General features: G+C 32.9%; 1 protein-coding gene across 1 annotated transcript in view; it reads right to left on the bottom strand.

Annotated features, from left to right (window-relative positions):
• LOC146535268 (cell adhesion molecule Dscam2-like) overlaps positions 1 to 19,142 on the bottom strand; it is an 82,932-nt gene extending 63,790 nt beyond the window's left edge. Inside the window, exons 1-2 of the mRNA XM_085191349.1 lie at positions 19,006 to 19,142; positions 8,596 to 8,654 (exon numbers count right to left, since the gene is read on the bottom strand). Coding sequence (XP_085047475.1) covers positions 8,596 to 8,641 — 46 coding nt within the window. The 5' untranslated portion in view covers positions 8,642 to 8,654; positions 19,006 to 19,142. The remainder of the gene's footprint in view (positions 1 to 8,595; positions 8,655 to 19,005) is intronic.
• Between the last annotated feature and the right edge of the window lie 1,533 nt (positions 19,143 to 20,675).

Below are 20,675 nucleotides of genomic sequence, written 5' to 3'. Positions count from 1 at the left end.
TCTTGGCCTCAGTTTTAAATATGCATTTAAATATGAATGTATTTAAACAATTAAAAAAAAACTTGTTAAAAATTGGTAAAGTTTGTGATAATGATGTGAAGTAAAGATTACGAATTGTATGGTAGTGCTATCAATTGTTAAATAAATCCTTTGGATAATTGCATTTTGAACTATCAGCTACTGCACTTACAACTAGATACGTCTAGATACTGTAAATTAAGGCCAGTCGTGGTGTATAGAGGCACGAGCGTGTGACTGTAAGCGTCACAGGCGGTGACACATTCGATTCCCACTTGAGAGAAATAATATTTTAAATATTTCCATTTCTCACTTTAAATTTTCGTTCTTTGTTTTCTACCGAATTCGGAATCTTGTGTGTCGTGTGGCGGAACTAAACGCAACCATGATGTTACCAGAGCGATAAAATGAAAATAATTTATACCACCGATTAGGAATCGAACCTACAGTCACGCACGCTGTGCATAATGTGCTCAAAGAGGAAAATCTAAAGTTTGCTTTATTTTAATGTACAAATATATAATGTTTATTAATTTTCATCGCTTAAGTAACTTAAAATGTAGTTAAGTACGGTTATCGTAGCATAACTGAAACACAGAGAGCCTTATATTGGAATATTCCGCTCTCCGCTCAATGACTCACTAACCATAAGGGTTCCGTTTTTACCTTTGGAGGTAAGAAATTATATAAAAGCACTAAAACTGCGCATTCATTAAGAAACCAATTTCCAATTAGACATCGATTGAATAAAGATATGAAGCGTGAAAATGATATCCCAATATTATCTTTTGTTCTAACTAAAACGAATATTAATTGACGTTGGAAATGAAAGAAAATAATTTTAATATCTCCACCGTATAATTTAACAAAGTTATTTCGGTTAGAACAATATTTTACTGGGTTCGTTGTGAATTAGTTTTTGCTTTTAGTTTTTTATATGTTTTTTACAATAACATTTAGATTTTGAAGACTGTGGCGGGTTCAATTCCTATTTGAGGAAACGCAATATTGAATATTTATCTTTTCTTTTCTTTTCTGCTCTGGTAACGAGGCAAAGCGCGGCGTGGAGTTTCGCCACTCAACGTACAATGGCTTGAAAATTGGGCGAAAGATTCCTTCTTCTACACCGTACATCCGGGACACAACGTCACCCAAAAGAAAAGAAATACCTACACCCATAAAAAGTGTATAGTTCTGTACAAATTCGAATAGAAAACACGCTTTTTGTGTGTAAAAACAAAACTTTTCTAAACTACAACTGAAATATAAAATATAACGTGAAAATGTGACTTTTTAAAAACCTGAATAAAAATTTTTAAAAACGTCACGAAATAGCAGAAAACGATTTCATTTCATTCATCCAGCACTGTACTGTAAGGCGTCACAATACGCCGTAACGAAGCCAGACCGCGCCTAACTAACTCTATTCAACTGCTGTTACTAGTGTATCAGTGTACGTGAGGTTCAAGAAGTATACGTACATACATACATACATCATACATATGAGAACGTCATAGCGCAGTGGCTAAGTGTTAACTCGATGGTTGTAGCTTCAATTTATTTTCGCTTCTTCACTCGAATGCACAGCCTGTCGCGTTCATGTGGCACAGGTCTTATTTATTATATTTTATCGAAAAAAATAAAACTTTCCATTTTTAACAATTTCTCACCAGCATAAGTTTTAACTTCGTGCCTTCTCCTTAGCTTAGTCAGAGAGCCAAATGTTACAGTCTCTGCATCCTTCTTTACCTGCCCTACCTGTACATACTGCCCTTCGAGAGGTCCTCATATTTTTTACGTGACCTTCCTCCAATATCATCGATGGTCCTATAATTTTAACTTAAGTCTTCCCTAGCCTCTTTTACCTCTTATTCTTGCTTTTGCATACCTCATTATACCATCAAAATGAGAATCTTAATGAAAACCAAAAACCCTAACTTAGCTAACTTGAAACTAAAGTATTGGAAACTTGAAGATGTGTAGTTTGCAATTTCACATTCATTAGAACTTCTTGGTTAGTTCGACATTCTCAAATTCTTGTTCCGTAGTAGTTGAATCGATTATCCTCTTGAAATTCAATATATAACTTATAGGTATGTAGGACAGAGTTTAAATGAAATAGCGATAGTCGTGGGTTCGATGTGGGAATGAGTTAATTTTATTTTTTCGTAATGTTTCATGCCGAGAGCGGAAAACGGAGTGTCTTGACACTAGTCTCTTGCTGTCTACTTAGCTATGTAAAAAATAAAGCTTAAAATAAAAATATATATTACATCGACAGTACGATTATTTTGGAAAAAAATGTAGTTTATCTATATATATAAAATCGAAAGGTCACTCACTCATCACGAAATCTCGGAAACTACATGTGCTAGGAATCTCAGATTTTGCATAGGACTTACTTATAGGACGTAGGTGCTTGCTAAGACGGGAATTTGCAATATTCGACTTCTAAGGGGTTGTTTTTGGGGTCAAAAGTTTGTATGAAACTTCGTTGCTACAAATGCTAGGCGTCTCAAATTTTGCATAGACGTCACTAGGACGTAGTCATGGTGACAGAAATTAATAATAACATAGTTCACGCGGGTGTAGCCGCGAGCGGGCCGCTAGTTTCTTATAAAATTAGTACGTACGCTTGCAATCTAAAGTTTGTCTACTTTTAAAAGTTGTATTCTATAATTATAAACTTGGTACGGGATCTGTGGTGGGCGAGTCCAACTGGAATTTTAAAAAAATAAAAACTTTTCGAATTTGGAGGCATTGCGTGTTGAGTAATGGAACTCAACGCCGCGCTTTGCCTCGACATACACTAGATCGAAGAAATGAAAGCATTTAATATATAATTTCCTCGAGCGAGAATCGAATCCTATAAAGTTATTGCTTTTACAATCACACGCTTAATTATTTTTTTTTTCTTAATATACCACAGAAAAAAATCTAAACAAAATTAGCAGTGTTTAAGTAATAACATAAACATGTAAACGATTCAAAAGCAATTGAAAAGAAAGTGAGGCCGAGATTAATTGGTTGAACAACTTTGTTAGATTCTTTTGAAAAATATGAACGAATTTAGGAATAATTTGTAAAGAGCAAATTAGTAATTGCGATAAGTGAAGAATAAACAGACATCTTATGAGTTCGATTTCTGATTTAGGTAAGGTTCATTTGGACTTGAAAAATGGGAAATAAGATTTTCACTTTCTCTTTCTCATCCTCCATTTTTCAACTAGAGAATGGGAAAGGAGAAGTGACAATAATTCATTAGGCTGAAGGCCTCGAGAAAATATTTATATTCTCTATAAAGAATTTGAACTTGTTTTAACTGAAATAGCTTCTTAAACATATTCGATACTACAGTCAATAGTCCGTGATTTCATACAACCAGAGTCAATATTGCAAATTGGGAGTTAGTTATGTTATTTCTAAAGGAAGTGGTTACTCCCAGTTCGTTAGGGCCCTTTGTTAAAGAAATAGCGTCTCTTTTATGTCGGACTATGAAAGCATAATGAAGTATGTCAATTTGTAAGAAATTGTGATTTATCTGTATAATTATACAAGCCAAATCGTGACGCAGGGATTGTAGGTTCGATTCCCACTCGAGAAAATGAAATATTTTATATTTTCATTTTTTTCACTCTAGCGTCGTGGATAAGCGTGGTGTTGAATTCCACCACTTAACACGCAATGCCTCCAGAATATGAAAAATGGAGAACGGAGTGTCTCAACACTGGGTATCCTCTGTCTACCCTGATGTGTGCGGAATACCGCATGAAACTGATAAAAAATATATAAATAGCCGGCGAGTCGCACCGACATAGTGACTGTAAGTGCGATGATTATGAATTCAATTCCTGTTTGGAGCAATTAAGAATTTTTAATAAATTTTACCACTTAACACGAAATATCTTGAAAAGTAGGTGGAAAGTGAGGAACGGAGTGTCCTAACACTAGATTGACCCTATCTAAATTATTATATACATGCGGGATACAGCGGGAACCTTAAAAAGAAACAAAATTAGCGTTGCTCTTACTTTATATCATAAAAGTAATATTCTTCACAGCCCTCTACTAATTTAGTGTCATTGACATAACTTACTAGTTGCGAAGTTCATTAATGTTCGAAACTGGCTCTTTGATACTGTTTTATTAGATTTAAACAGCTTTCATACACTTATATAGGGTATTTACGTTGTTTTATGTGATATTTTATTATGATAGCCTTATAGCTTAGTAGTTATGTTAGAATTTTTATCTAGTAGGTAGAAGGTCAGAGGTTCTTTAAATAAATTATTAGTTTATTAAGCGTATGAGGCAATCGTGGCGTAACGGCACAGGGTCTGGCTGTAGAGGCGTCGGTTGTAAATTAGATTCCCACTCGAGGGAAAATTAATCATTTTCATTTCCTGGTAACAAGATATAGCCCGGCTTTGAATTCCGCCAACACACAATATCTCGAAAATTGGGAGAAAAATAGGGAACTGGGTGGAACCTAGTATTAAGACACTCGGGAACTCAACGCCGGGCTTTTGACTTGGTCCAGAGCGAGTAAACAATAATTAATTTCTCCGCGTGGGAATCGAATCCACAACCGTCGCGTTACGTCAGTACGTACAGTCACACCCTTGTGACCCTGCGTCACGACGGTTTTCTAACGGCATCTTTATCTTTATCTTTATAGGTATATACCAATAAGATAAAGATATAGTTACTAATATCTTCCAGATATCTGAAGTATAAACTCGGTCACGTGTACTCGAAGCCTTCAAACTCATATACTTAAGTGTATTTCTCAACAAATTGTTTACCAACTTTGTTAACTGCCTTTAATTGAATAAGGCCTAGAATAATAGCATCAAAGAAAAAAAGCATCAATTATGAAAGTAATTCTATAAAGAGATTACGTTTTAACAAAATAACTTATTAATAAAATATATGTTATAAAAATAGGGAAACTTGGCTAAACTCAATTCGTGGTATATTATTTTAAGATTTACGCTATATTTCGAATATAGCAGGGTTGCCAGAGGGAACCTAGTTCTCCCTGGGAAACGAAAGTGTTTTAATAAGAACAGAGTGTCTTAACACTAGATTGCCAGGTCCCTCCTGCTTATCCTCCAGCTTTGTGCAAAAAAGTTAATCTGCGCGATGGTTGTGGGTACCTATGATCTCCGTTTGGGAGAAATTCATTATTTTTATTTTCCCTTTTGGTGAACGTTCCCTATTAACTAAAAATCTTGACACTAAATAAGAATGTGTAAAAAATATAAATACAAATTAACTGGAGTCTTTTACTGATCATAATGTTATATTTTATTTTATTTCTTCAGGAGAATCGAACCTACAACCACCGTGTATATGTTCAAATATTTTCTCACTACGCCTGCAACTATAATAACAATTTTCAAAACAACACCCAGCCAGCCAGGGGTACCATAGAACCATTGAGAACACCACTATAATACGCCCCATAGAAAATGCGTACAAATTTAAAAATATACACGTACGACGAACAATGTACTAACTGCGGTACCACTCAACTTATTCGCTTTTGTTTTTATAAAATACGCATTTCTACCCCGTAAGCTACATTTTACTATTAAATTGTTTTTGCTTAACGCGTTCTACGAGTTTGTATGTATAATGCTAGAATAACTAGTTTTTATTGTGTTTTTTATGATTATTATATAAATATTTTATTGTTTTATTCTTTTAAGTGTTATTTTAAATACAGCATTATCTGTGTGTTTAGCGGCACAGATACTGATAGTAAACTGTGACGGTATTAGATTCGATTCCCATTTAGACGAATGTATATTGTGTATAAAGTTTGATAATAATCAGTTGCGTAGTTTTGGCGTGAAATCAAACAAACTTACATTCACATTTGTAATATGAGTATGATATCAAAATCTGAAATCCAAGTCAAAGATTACCTTGCAACTACTAATCCAACATGCCCTCGTGGCGTAGTGGGAGAGCATGTGTAATGATATATTTTATGATAAAATATTTTTTTTCATATTGCCAGATTGTTTTTTTGAGTTTCTCCACTAACTGAACACATGTAAGAGAATTGTCATTGTAGGGTAATTTACAAAAAGAAAAATAATAATACCCACATAGTTATTTATAAAAGAGGGGGTGACGTGTTTGATGGATGAATCAGTACGTCGTCATTCTGCCTCTCGTAAGGTGTGAAATTATGACAGAGTTTAAGATTTTAAAATCAGTATCCCTGCTGAAACTATGCGTTAAAAAAAGTGTATAAGTGTGTATAAGTGTAAAGTGTCAAATGTAAATAATGTAAAGAGTGCGGTGTAAAGTGTACGAAGCGTATATATGTGAAAGTGGAACAATTAATTATGGTTATTAAGTGCTATCTTGTACTTCCCTCCTGACATTTTGACACACACCATGTCTTGAAAACACATCGGAAAATGAGAAACGAGGTGCCTTAACAGTAGGTTCCCTTTGCCTTCCCTACTTTGCAGTAAAAGGTTTGCCTTAATCTATTTATTCTTATTAAAACGCTTAAAAAAATCCAAGCAAATCCAAACAATTTAATAGTTAAAAACACATTTATCGTAGCTACGGTAATGAGCCCGCCTCTTACTATGAACAATACAAGCACATTTTTGTATTCACATACATAATATTTATATACCTTGCTTGGCAATCGGAATAATAACGTATGAAAAATAGTATAATTCTTTGGAAACTCTACAATGTCTTGTATTTCCTTGGTATATTAACGAGATGGAATGTGGAACGTCTTTTATTTTATTTTGTTTGTAGTTGTTCTGAGGTTTTAGGTTATATTGGCTTAAAATTTTCTTACAGAGGTTTATTTTTATTAATGGACGATATTTTCTGTATTTTACATTTACTTTTTATGAAAACATCGATAATAACGTAAGCTTGATTACTAAAGTAATCTTTTCGATTATTTCATAATTTTTATGTCAATATACAAAGAAAAATTTAAACTGTCATAGCGAACCTATAAAAATTCATAAGAGAAAAGAGAAGCAAAGTCAACTTAAAAAATATTTTAGTTCAATATTATTTTAATAACTTTAATTATAATAATAAAAGAAAAAATATGATTGTTTGTACCAATCAAAATATACTTGTACAAAGCAGTATTTTAAAGCAGATTAAAAATACTGTATATTTTTATTCTACACAAATAAAAATATTATTCCCATTCATAATTATACAAAAACCAGTAGTTATCTACAAATTAAAAGTTAATGGTCCGAATAAATTTTATTTTCGACTTAAGCCCTCTCAAAACTTTTCCTGTAAATGCCAAACAAGTTAACAAGTGCTTCAGTATTCAATTAGACGAGAGAAAGTCAAAAAACGGAGAAAAAATACTGACAAAGTTATTTCAGGCTTTTACAGTGTTTTTTTGAAAGAATCTGTTGGCAGGTATAAAAAAATAACACCTAGTTCTGTTTGAAAATAATTCAAACGTGCATTCCGTAGACACGCGATTGAAATGGTAAGTACTCGTATGTAACGTAGAACGTGGAAACCTTTTTTGTTGTGAATCTAAAAACTTTAATATATATTAGAGTTCGATTTCCACCCGGAAGAATTATTTTAATTTGCTCGTTCTGTTTACAAGACTAAGCGCGGTGTTGAGTACCACCCATGGAACGTCTCGAAAATAAGGTGAAAAGTTACCTGTCGTGACCTACGGTGTCTACGTGGACTAACAGCCGGTTCGATTTCTACTCTAAAAATTTCAAGTCTCCCAACATCTATGGGGCTATGCTCGTAGTCTGTTTGAAGGATAAAATCGAAAATTAAGTTATCTGAAAAAGAACCGGCGCTAACACTATCGCTTGCAGAACTAGTACGTTGAAGAGGCATTGGGCTGCACACGCATATATTGGGGCAGACGTCCTTGAGTGAAGATCGTGAATCAGCAAGAGTAGCGTAAGTCGCCCCCCAACTAAGTCCAGTCGTGTCAACTACACGAACATGCTGACCGCAGCATTTGGCGCTCCGTTCTCCCTGACTACCCCACCAGGGATACAGCGTTAAGCTAAGTTAAGTTAGTTAAGAAATAACCTAACAGTGACATTTGGCATCTAATATAGGGGGTATAACGGAATACACCGTGAATAATAAAAAAATAATACTTATTCTTAATAATTTTTTTTTTTAAACTTTTCGTATTTTTAAAAGTAAAAAATATATATTAACATAAATTTTACGAAACGAATATTTTCGGCACCCACAGATTCCTATAATAATTATTCTAACAAAGCCCGACGACAAATCAATCGATAACAATTGGGAGTTCACGCTTAATGCTCATTGAAACGTGTAAACGCTCATTTATTATGACATTAAGTGGTCACCACTTCAAATTCGATTTAGGGTGTTTCGTAATTTTGCAAATTACTCGCGTCCTTAATATACAAACATTGTTAACAGAAAAGAAAATTGTAAATGAATGACAAATTTGGCATGTTTATTCCGGGGTTTCTACATAATTAAAGAAAAATAAATTACATATAATCATAGGAGGCAATGTTTTTTTAACAATATATTCGTACTCACCCGCGTAACACAACGCTGTGATGATAAAGATGCAGATGAAATTCATTTCTACACAGTTCCTGTAACAAATTATTTAAAATTAGTTAATTAAATTCAATACTTTAATATAATTCTGGTGACGAGGCAAAGCGCGGCGTTGAATTCCGCAACTCAACACGCAATGTCTCCAAAATTCAGCGGAAAATGAGGAACGGAGATTCCAACAAATTCCCTCTACCTACCCTGCTGTGTGCGGGATACAGCGTGATGCTAAAAAAAAATTTTAAATTCCCATATAAATGCATAATGCTAGAAAATCTTCAACAAATGTAGTGCAAATCAGATTCCCTGTAGTCTAAAAATAGGACGTTATACTAGGTCGGTGTAGTAGAAAATTCCATTTATGAGGTTACTTCAGTAATTAGACTGAAATGTACGTTGGTACAGTCGCACCTAGAAATTTTATCTTTGTGTTGCTATGATTTTAAAGCTAGTATTTCGATATTATTTTACAGTAAAGATAGATAAAACGGAGTATTTTACACTTAATAATTATGAGTTCGATTTCTACTCGGGAAAATGCTTATTTGTTTTACTTCACACTTTTTAATTTATAACTAGTGCACATATAGAGAATAGACTTAAATCACTACTTTTTCACTGCCTAATAAGGTGTTAAGAAGTAGAACTATAAGTATAGAATCAAAATGCAATGAAAATAATTAATTCTCTCGAGTGGGAATCGAACCCACAACCCTCGTGTAAGCAATGTTATCATAAATCTCTCTGTCTCTAATCTAGCTTCAAAAATGGTTTGTTGGGTAACAGCCCAATGTATAAATCGTAATATAGGGGATGAGACACATACTCGTATATCTACTGAACATAAAACATTCCTTTTATGGGATCCAATCATGTGTGAATTAGCAATAAATATCATCATAGTAGAGAATTCGTAGCATATAATCGAATGTATGTATTAATATCGTAGGGGAGGCGAGGAATGTAGGGTAGCATCTTTTGTTTTTATTTTCTTTATATTTACATTATGTAATAAAACGAAAATTATACATAAAAACATATTTTAACAGAATTACAATTAAAACAGGACTGACTGATTTTTACCCAGCAATTGTGGGTTCGATTCTCACTTGATAAAAATAATGATCTTCATTTTTAATTTCATCTCTCTGGTAATAAAAATAAAACAAAGCATGCCGTCTCAAAAACTGGGCAGAAAGTAGGGAATGGAATGTCTTAACACTACTTTTTTCACCCTAACTATCCTACTGTGTATGCGGGGGACAACGTGAAGAAAAAAATATATAAAAACTAACGTCACAGTATAAAACATTCAATTTTTCATTAGTCATTCCACACAAAGTTATACCGACATTTCATAACTGTTCAGAAACATCGGCATCGAAACAACATATTTTGTCGAAGTTCCGACCTAAATACGTCAATTCGCCATCGACAGCAACTAAACGATTTGGTTGAAATTTTGAAAAGAATTTTTCAATAAATGCTTATTGATTGAGTTTATTTTTAAAGTTTTATATTTAATTTTTTTTGGACTGGTCTCTTTATTGTATTTTTTTGTGGGTCAATTGAAATTGCAAAGAATAGTGATTATAGGCAAAATCTGAAAGTAGTTTCTTAAGGTTTGCACCCAAAAGCTTCTTTATTATATACATTGTACCCCCAACAGCACTTTAGAATTGTATCTCTTAAATCGGCTCTTGCAGATATTACAATATAATACATTTACTGGGTTCGGCCAGAGAACTAAGTAAGACCTAGTGGTAAGAAAATTTATTTTTATTTTCACATTTGTGGCTAGCGGAAACTCAATGTGCCAGAACAAACGGAGTGCATATATAACACACACATGCCTTCCATCATCAGTTTGTGATCTTTCATAACCAGTACTATATTTACAACCAAGGTGTCCTACCTCTCTCAAAAATATTTTGTCATTTTACATACATTTTTAACTAATTCTGTAATAGGAGGAGGTTTCTATTTGATTTTTCTATGATTCTCTCGACCACGACTAAACCACCTGTCACCGTGGTTCAATTCTGATGGTGACATTCTCGCTAGTAGGTACCTGTTTTGATTACCACAACGCAATCATTATGGAAATATAACAAAAACCAATCCACCAACCCATCAAAACCCTAACATCCAAAATGACATACACCAGTATATATCACATCAAAGAGCCATCCATCAAAGGATCTATAAAAACAAAGCTTTAACAGATATCCAGTTGGGCGTAAACATGATAATAAAACTGAGGGTCGTATCACCAAACGCGATCAACACCTCATGAATAAATTTGCAAGAGTTTTCCGAATGATGTAACATAGTAATGTCTTGGGTTACAACGAATTTGTATGAAATTGGACTTTCTGGATGTTAGGGTTTAATTTAGCTAGGTTTGAACGGTTTTGTTGCTATTTTCGTTTGTTTTTTGCTGTTTCACGTTGTTTCGTATATAACGGGATAGGTAGAGAGGGTATATTGTCAAAACACTGTTATGTTCTCCTCTATGTCTATCTATTCTACCAGAATTCAAGAAATTGCGTCTTAACTGACGAAAATTAAAGCTCCTCATTTACGGAGCTGGAAAGTGAAAATAATTCAGTGCCCCATATGGGGTTCCTTTTACCTTTTTCGAATGAGCAGTATGCTATTGGCCTTACAGACCTCTACAGCGTCACCGGGAGGCCGAGCTAGAAAAGCTCTGACCTTGGCTTCGTATGGAGATCATTCATAAGTTCAGATAGTCAGGCGCTATCTTACAACGCTACCATGGCTTCATTGTTATGTCTTATATTTTTTTCAACTTCACAGCATATAGTAGGGTAGACAGAACCGAGTTCTCCACTTTCTGCTCAATTTCCGAGATCGTATTATCCAATCTTAATATTTTAAATGTGTTCATTTCACTTTCACCTAAAAATTGATTTCGATGAAACTTTATAGTAATATTGTTTATACAACGGAATAACACATAGGCTACAATTTATGTAAATATTTTATATAATTTGGCTATAATATAAGTATAAGTTTAAGCGGGCGAAGCCGCGTGTCGATCGCTAGTATAACATTAATTACTAAATGCAATAAATACTTTTCATTCACAATATAACTAAAAAACAATAAAATTTAAATTATCCTTTTTTTAAATTTCCTTTAAAAAATCCATACATTTCAATTAACAAATCCGTTGACGTTCCCACTTTTATAATATTAAAAATATACAAAAGATCTCAAGATTGCAATCTTCGATACTTTGCAATACGATACGAAAACGAATACAGCCGATATAAAGTAGATTGATTTTTTTTCCTTCGAGCGGAATATAAATGAAATTATGGTTCTCAGTTTTTTTATAGGATTTTAATTACTGTATAACTATTAATAATTCTAATGGTTTTTTTACATGTCACTTTAATGTTAGTGAATGTAAAGGCGCAGCGTTAAATTCCGCCATATCATGCAATTTTTAGAAATCTTCTAGGCTTTAACCCGTATAGGAGAGTAGTCAGTCAGTAGGCAGAGAAAACCTTGTGTTAAGATATCTCAATTTTATTCTCGAACTCGAGACATTGCGCTTTGAGTGAGTGACGGAACTCTACTAAAAAGCTTTTAATTAAAATTGTAAAGTTCATTAATCGAAAGTTCTCATAGAAGCGTAGAAAAAGAAAATTTATGGTCAAATGGTCAAACCAGGGGGGGTTACCCCCGCTTGGTTTATTGGAGCGGGAAAAGAAAAATAAATTTAACATAATCATTCCTCCAAGTGGATCAAATCCACAACCAGACGTCCCAATTCAGCATGACGGCCTAATAATCATAAGAAAATCACCAAAACAACTTATTTCTATATTAACCTTAGCAAATATACAAAACAATATACAAGTTATCTAATTAGCGAGCTCAAGAATCCGATGGAGTTTTCTCGTCGGGCATTAATTAATTATTACCTCGAAGGGGAATCCCGTTTTCATTATAACTAACTTGTTGCCAGTATCGTAAAATTGTGTGGTGTAAATAAGGATACCAATTTTACAATAGGGTTAGCTATTGTAAAATTGGTATCCTTATTTACACCATGGATATATGGTATTTAGTATTTTTAAGGTAATTTCTTCATAATTTTGACGAAAATTAGTTAATTGAGCCTATTATTTTTTTAGCGTTACGTTGTATCCCGCTTATAGCAGGATAGATAGAGAGAACCTAGGAACCTAGTGTAAACATACTCCGTGTCCCATTAAGACACTTCCGTTTCCTATTTTCCCTTCAATTCTTGAGACACTGCGTGTTCATTGGCGTAACTAAACGCCACTCTCTGCCTCGTTACCAGAGCGATAAAATGAAAATACTGCATCCCCTCGAGACAGAATCGAACCCACAACGTCATTAGTCGACACTGTGGCAGCGCACCACAGCGACCTCTGTTTCTTCTTTCAAAAAATGCAAAAAACAGCAAAAAGCAGTATAAAACATGAAAATCTTGTTCATCTGGTTAGTACCCAAAGTTAGACTGTATAAAACCAAATCAGTGAAAACTTTATACATAATTTTTAATTGTATTCTAAATACGAATAGACCTTGAATGTTTAGAACAAGCCCAAGTAATTTAATTAACGAAGGGAACTTTCTTATACGTTTATCTCATTGTTACAATAATTATAATTATACTAGCGACTTGACTGGCTCCGTTTCATAAAAGAATAGATTTATTTTTCAATTAAATTATTAATTTTAAAATTAAGTTCGTTTGTGTCTTCGAGTATATAGGTGCAGCGAGCGTTGTGAGTTCGATTTCCACTAGTGGGAATATATTATTGTCATTTCCTCCCAGTGTTAACCAAATGAAGCGCGAAGTTTAGTTCTGTCTCTTAACTAAAATTAAAAGGAAAATTAGACGAAAAATGAGAAACGGAGTGTCTTAACACTAGATTCTTATATCTTGCATAATTTGGAAGATTTGAAATATAACAAAAAAGAAAGAAATGCTATATAATTGAATACATACGAGTATATTTCAATAGTGTAAAAGTTATAGTACTCGACCTACGTCACTACGGTTGACATATGACAATATTTGAAAGTCAAGAAAGTTAACAGCGATCTTTGAAGGTCTTCTACGATTCATTTTCTTTTCACTTTTATGCATATTTTAAGACCCATGTTTTGTGAGATTGGCAGAAAGAATATAGAGAAAATTCATAAAATTTTCATTATTTTAATTTTTAATTATAGTACTGACTTGGCTGGCTACATTTTATAAAAGAAATATTGTTTGTATTCATGTATTTTCAGCACCTATGCAGAAAGAAATATTATTTATACGACAGTTTTGGGTTCATTTCCATTCTCTAGTAACAAGACAAAGCACGACGTTAAGTTTCACCACCAACAGGCAATACTTTAAAAATTTGGCGGAGGACTTTGTTGGAAAGGACTTGAATGTCCTAACTCTATGTTCTCTCTACATACCCTGCTATGAGGCGAAAAGCGTGAACCTTGATTATATATTTTAAATATTCAACTATTAAAAGCCTTATTCAACTGTTATTCACATTTAAAACTACAAATTAAAAAGTACAAAATGAAACTACTTCCATCCACACTATATTTAAACAAGAAGTTTCCCACCTCGTAAAAACTCGTAAATCTAACCATTTCACTGGACACTCACACAGTACACGCGTGGTCACACACAAAAGTTCCATATAAAATGGCCGCGGTAGGAGCCCAGGGGAAATTATGTCGTACTAAATACATGGGAAGTGATTTATAGTAACCAAAAGCTAGCTTTATATTATAATTTGACGTTTAAAGTGATTTATTTTTTAGCTTTTTCCGAGGTTATAGAGTATTTTTTTTTTGCTGAGGCCGTCGTGGCGTAGGGGACTGTAAACGTGAAGGTTATGGATTCGATTTCCACTTGGGGAAAGAAAATATTTAATATTTTTATTTTCTTGCTTTGGTAACGTTGATTTCTACCTCGCGCGATGCTTCAAGTATTCGACGAATGACGAACGGAAGTGTATTAATTGGCAACGGCAACAGCGTCTTAGCATTAGGTTCCCAGGCTCCCTCTGCCTACCTGCCTTCTAGTGTGTAGCGTGAAGCTAAAAAAATGTATAGATATATTTGTGTTTGTTTATTGGTCTTGCTGATATGTCTACTTATATATAGTTTATTGAACTATTGAGTGTGGTTTTCATTAATGACAATATGAACTATACTTAATGTTATATCATAATTATTATATTTATAAAATGCACTTCACTATGAAAAAGCCAATTTTCAAGTAAAATAACACAAATGTTATAAAATTCAATACAACGTTTCAAACTTTCATTTTATAAATGAAATTCAATAATCATAATTAGTCGAGTAGCTTTTGTACTTTTAATTCTTTTACAGTCTACATCTGTTATATTGAAATAATTATGTACAAAATGAGGCTAAAAAATGTATAGTGGTGCAGGGGAAATATGTTTAACATTAGTTGAGACGGTTGTGGATTCGATGTCTTCTCGGGGTAAATTTGTGAAGTAATTTATAGATCTTCGGGTCCTCTATCTATTAAGAGGAAGTACGGCGTTGGGTTACATCAACTAATATTTAGAATGTCAAAAATAGGAGTTCCCTAAAATCGTTTTCTGGCTAATATTATTAAATAAATAGAAATTCGTAAATTAATACAGAATCAAAATTCGAAATTTGTATGGATATGGATATGGAATTCCACATTTATCTAGTTATCACTTATTAGCCTTATTGTGTATAGATAATAGCTTCACGCTGTATCCTGCATATGTACCCTGCAGGTAGGTAGAGGGAACCTAGTGTTAAGACATTTCATTCCCTACACCACTGTTTAATTTTTGAAACTCAACTCTGCCATCGTTTGTCTCATACCGAGAGGAATGAACTGAAAATAATTTAATACCCTGAATGGAAATCGAATCTACAACCATAGCAATTAAGACGCTGAACAACACACAGCGGTACATTCAAATAATTGAATATAAAACAAAGTTTTAAAAATTTCCCGGTATTTTCTTGTACCAGGCAAGCTTAATTAAAAGTTTTGTTTTTTTTTTTAATTTTTTTCAATTCAAAGTTCATTGCATTGAAATCGACGTTTGAATTGTTTAGAAACAGCATTATTGTGAAATAGCTAAAGCAGATTATTTGCTTAGTAATAATATTTAGGTAAGATTTACGATATTTTTGTTTTGTTCAAATATTTCTTTATCTACTTAGAATATAACTTACTAGCGACCCACATGCGGCTTCGCCCGCTTAAGTTATTGTTATATTATGAAAAAATTGACTAAAATTTACATAAATTATAGTCTATGTGATATTTTCAAGTATAAAGTATATTACTGTAAAGTTTAATTCAAATCAATTCCTTAGTTTTTGCGTGAAAGTGGAACTACCATCCATTCTCACTAACATTCACATTTGTAATATTAAAAAGATAATTAGATAAGATGTTACAAAATATTCAGCTTGAAGTTAAAATAAGTGAAAGTGAACTAATTCAATTTACCTAAAAAAGCTATCTTGATTCTTGAAAATATAAAAAGCCTATTTTTATGGTAATTTATACAGAAAATAACATTTCCATACATTTTTTATTTTTTTTAAATAATTACAAAATTTTACAGTTTATTTTTTAACAAAAATCATGAATAAAGGAGCGTATTTTATGTACATACCTATATAGCAAAAAAATCTCTCTCGAAAAAAAAATTTGCATATAGAAGCAATCAAAAAAGAAATAAGATATTGATTCAATTTATTACATTTACTTAAAAAAAGGAACTGTGAGAGAGTTTAGATAGATTTTATATTAAGCGGAGCTTAGGTAGCGTTTGAACGGCAACAGGAAATGAAAATAAAGTACACTTTTTACCATTTAATAATAGCTTTCATAATATTTATATTAAACAGTTTGCATCTCAATAAGTACATAATGGAAGAGAATATAATTTTTTTTTAGATTCACATGGTATCCAACATATAGCAGGGTAGGCAGCGGGAGCCGGGGAACTTAGTGTTATAACACTCCGTTCCCTATTAGGACACTTCCGTCCCCACTCTCCGCCGAAGTCATGAGAAGTTGTGTATTGGCGGAACAACCACATGCGTCTCCTGTATAAAGTACAACCAATAACCAATTGTTAAAACTCTCTATTTTTTACTTTCCAATCATTTTAAAAGACATTGCTTAAATTCCAATGCTTTTGATTTATCAGACTGAAGAAATAAAAAAAAAATAAATGTGAATATTTATGACATTTTAAATGAGTTATTACCACACTTAGGAAAGAAAAATAATTATTTTTATACGTTTTTTTAAAAAAAAAGTAAAAAAAATCCATCAAAAATAAACAGTCAAATCCACTTTACCACAAATAAATCTCAATTTAAGATCAAATGACTTATAAAACTATACAAATATATAAAACAAAATATATTATTTTTACAAAACAAATAAGCTCAAATGAAAAGTAAGTTTCAAAAAAATCTTAAGATAAACGTAAACAAAATCCGAAGCTCGGTCTCGAGACGCGCGTAAATCTTGACAACTTTATTTTGTGACCCTCGTCACTGGGACAGTCTAATATGTATTTGTATGTGGCAAGCTTGTTATTGAAATGTGAAAGTTATTATGTGATGATAAATATGTCTGAAAATGTGGTATAAGAAGGCGGAAATTGCAGCGGAATTTAACGCCGCACTTAAACTAAGAGAATGAAGATCGTGCTACAGTAAGGCGCTGTTATTCTTAACAATTACTAGTACCTACTGAGAACTTTAGCTCTTTAGAATATTTTCATTAACTGCCACAAAATAAAAGTGATTTCATTGTCGTTTTTATATAGATAATGGTACGGAATCCTTCGTGTGCGAGTCCTACTCTCACTTGGCTGTTTTTTTATATTTTTTGGAATGGACTGTATCGTTTATCCTTCGTGGCGCAGACGGAAAACGTCTGCCTGTACCTATGATGGTCGTGGGTTCGATCCTTATGCAGAGAAATGATTTATTTTGATTTCCCCGCTTTTTTAAAGACAAAGTGCCAATTTTACAGACATTAAGTGTTGAACCAAACGAAAACACTTCAATCCCACGAGTGGGGATCGAATCCACAACCGTCGCGTAAAAGTTTTTTACGTTACGTTGCGCCACGATAGCCTAAAGCATTTTGAACTATATTAACGAATGAATTCCGTATTTCTCTTCGAATTTGAAATCTATTTTTAGGGAAAATTTTGGTTTGAAATAAATATTGTAACAAATATTTCAACTGTAAGTAAGTAGATGTAGAATATGTGGCTTTGGGCACTTCGTCTATTCACTTATTCTCAAGAGAAGTCAACTTTGAGATATGGTAACCACTCAAGAGTGTGCATTCACTGTAAATTGTTACAATATTTTTAAGGAGATAAAATATTTGGAAATTGTAGTCATGAAAATATATGGAAATTGTAGAAGTCGTGAAGGCTTCGTGTTGAACCTCATGTTCATTGGTTGTATTTGTAAATACAATCTACAAAAGAATGATTGTATTTTTTTTATTTATCTGCTTTGTTAAAGCCAAAAAGCGGCTGTAAGTTAAAAAATCTTTTAAAATGCGTAGAAAAAAGAGAAATAAGTGTTCTAACACTAGATCCTCTTTACTTATCTTGCTAGAGCGTCAAGGTAAACGGAACAGCGATCTCGCTCCACATTAAATTTAATATTTTTAAGCTACACTCTCAGGGTAGACAGAGGAAACCTGGTGTGAAATGACTTCCATTCTGTCTTCCTTTCCATCGAATTCTTGAGGTATTGCCTATTGGGTAATTTCTTTTCTTTTATATTTTTTGTAAAAAAATATTAAATTAAGAAACTTTGTGTCTTACTACGGTTCCCAGGTACCCTATGCATTTCCCGCTGTGTGTGGGATATAGCGTGAAGCTAAAAATAAATAAAAAAAATATATAATTTTTAAAAATATTTAAGACGTCACACGTTGCCATGGTAACGAGGAAGTTTTTTAAGTGACTAATATATTTCATAGGAATCCTACGTAATATTTTAATATCACTAATAAATATTATATTGTATGTTAAAGTAGTATTTTATTTGTTAAAGCATATTAGTTAATATTATTAGGATTTTTATTTTTTAAAGTATTATTATTTTTTTAGAGAGAAAAAAATTACGTTAAAACTAACTACAACTCTAAAATAATATATTTTTCTTTTATTTTTTATGTAAATAGATATTTAAAAAAAAATCTTAAAACTGATATTGTATATTCTTACAACCTAAATAAGAAAATAGATCAAAACTTATTACATATTCATTTACCAAAATAATTAAATCAAAACTTACCTTTTCACGCCTCAAACACTTAAATCCCTTAATAAAAAACACTTTTAAAATAATATTTCAAAGTAAAATAACACGTTATATTAAATCGCAACATTTATTCCCGCCAAACTGAGCGGTTTGAAAACGACCACCCTCTCCGAGAGCTAGGACATCACTGTTCGAGGGATGCTGTAGAAAGATCGTAGATGATTATCGTAGTAGTAATTACAAGTAGGTTTTTTTAAATAAGTTTTTTCTTGTGGGATGGGCAGAGAGAAGTGTTAAGATACTCTATTCTCTACTTGTCGGTTTTTGTTTGCTTTTCTTTCTAACAATATATGGGGAAACACAAATGTTTAGAATGGAGTTTCCATATAGTTTCTTAATATAGCGTGTAGCGACTATCGTGAGATATTTTGCGATCGGGCTATGATAGCTTTGAATCCTTTTTATCTTTTTTCTGTATAAGTCTTACCGTTTTTCCTTAACATAAGGGATAGTAAAGTTTGTGGTAAGACACTCTGTTGTCAAATTTCTCCTCAATTTTAGAACCTTTGTATGTTGAGAAATGGAATGCAATGTCGCCCTTTGTCTATTGTCTCTTTAAAAAAATTGATTTAAATATGAATTTTTATTAAGATTTTAAATATGATTAAAGTTTGTGTCACTGGTTGTGGATTCGATCCCGATTAAAGGAAATAAAATATTTAAATGTATATTTCCATTGCTTCGCTCTGGTGTCGAGACAAAGCGCGGCGTTGAGTTCGCCACTCAACACGCAATGCGTACAGAATTTGGCGGAAAGTGAGGAACGGAGAGTCCTAACACTAGGTTCCCACTGCCTACCCATACGTCCGTGCGTCCGTTTCCGTCATTTTAAAGTAGATAAAATTAAAATCCAAACCACAAATAGCTATAAGTAACGTTGAAACATGAATCGCATCTGTAACACTATACAAAACGTCAAATGCATTCAAATTTCAAATCATATTTTACCAGGGTACAATTTACATGATATAGTAGTGTGTGGCGCCAAAACGCTGTCACGTGGTTTAACGCAGCGCTAGTATTTACATTTAAAACGATAAATGGTGCGGAAAGAGTTATACTTTTGTTTCATACAATTTTTTGGTACTAAATAATATTTATTGATTACAGTCGTAGCGCAAAAGCGTGTGACTATAAATGTAACAGGTTTTGGGTTTGATTCCCAGTCGAGGAAATGGAACATTTAATAATTTCATTTCCTCGCTCTGGTAATTAAGAAAAATACGCAATGCCTCAAAGATGTGGTGGAAAGTGGGGAACAGAGTGTCTTAACATTAGGTTCCCAGGTTCCCTATGCCTACCCTGCTATGTGCAGCACACAGCGTGAAACTAAAACATATATATAATATTGAGGCTGACGTACAGAACCTGACTGTATGCGAAACAATTATTAGATGGATTCTTAATAGCAGGAATAAATTATTTTCATTTCCTCGCTCAATGTACTGAAAATTGGGATGGAAAATGGTTAATGAAACGTCTTAATACTGGATTCTCTGTACTGGAAGCTTATTTAATTTTATTTGAGTAAATAAACTATATAAAAAATAAACTAATATGAGTTCCTTTTTTTAATTTTTGTAATATTCAGTGGTTGCTGGTTGAAAGCCCACTCGGGGAAGGATGAATTATTTTTGCTTTAA

This window comes from Heliconius melpomene, chromosome 10 (assembly GCF_056956725.1).
Source record: "Heliconius melpomene rosina isolate 202511_hmr_F chromosome 10, ASM5695672v1, whole genome shotgun sequence".
Lineage (NCBI taxonomy): Eukaryota > Metazoa > Arthropoda > Insecta > Lepidoptera > Nymphalidae > Heliconius > Heliconius melpomene.
This window is presented reverse-complemented; position numbering and strand designations above follow the sequence as displayed.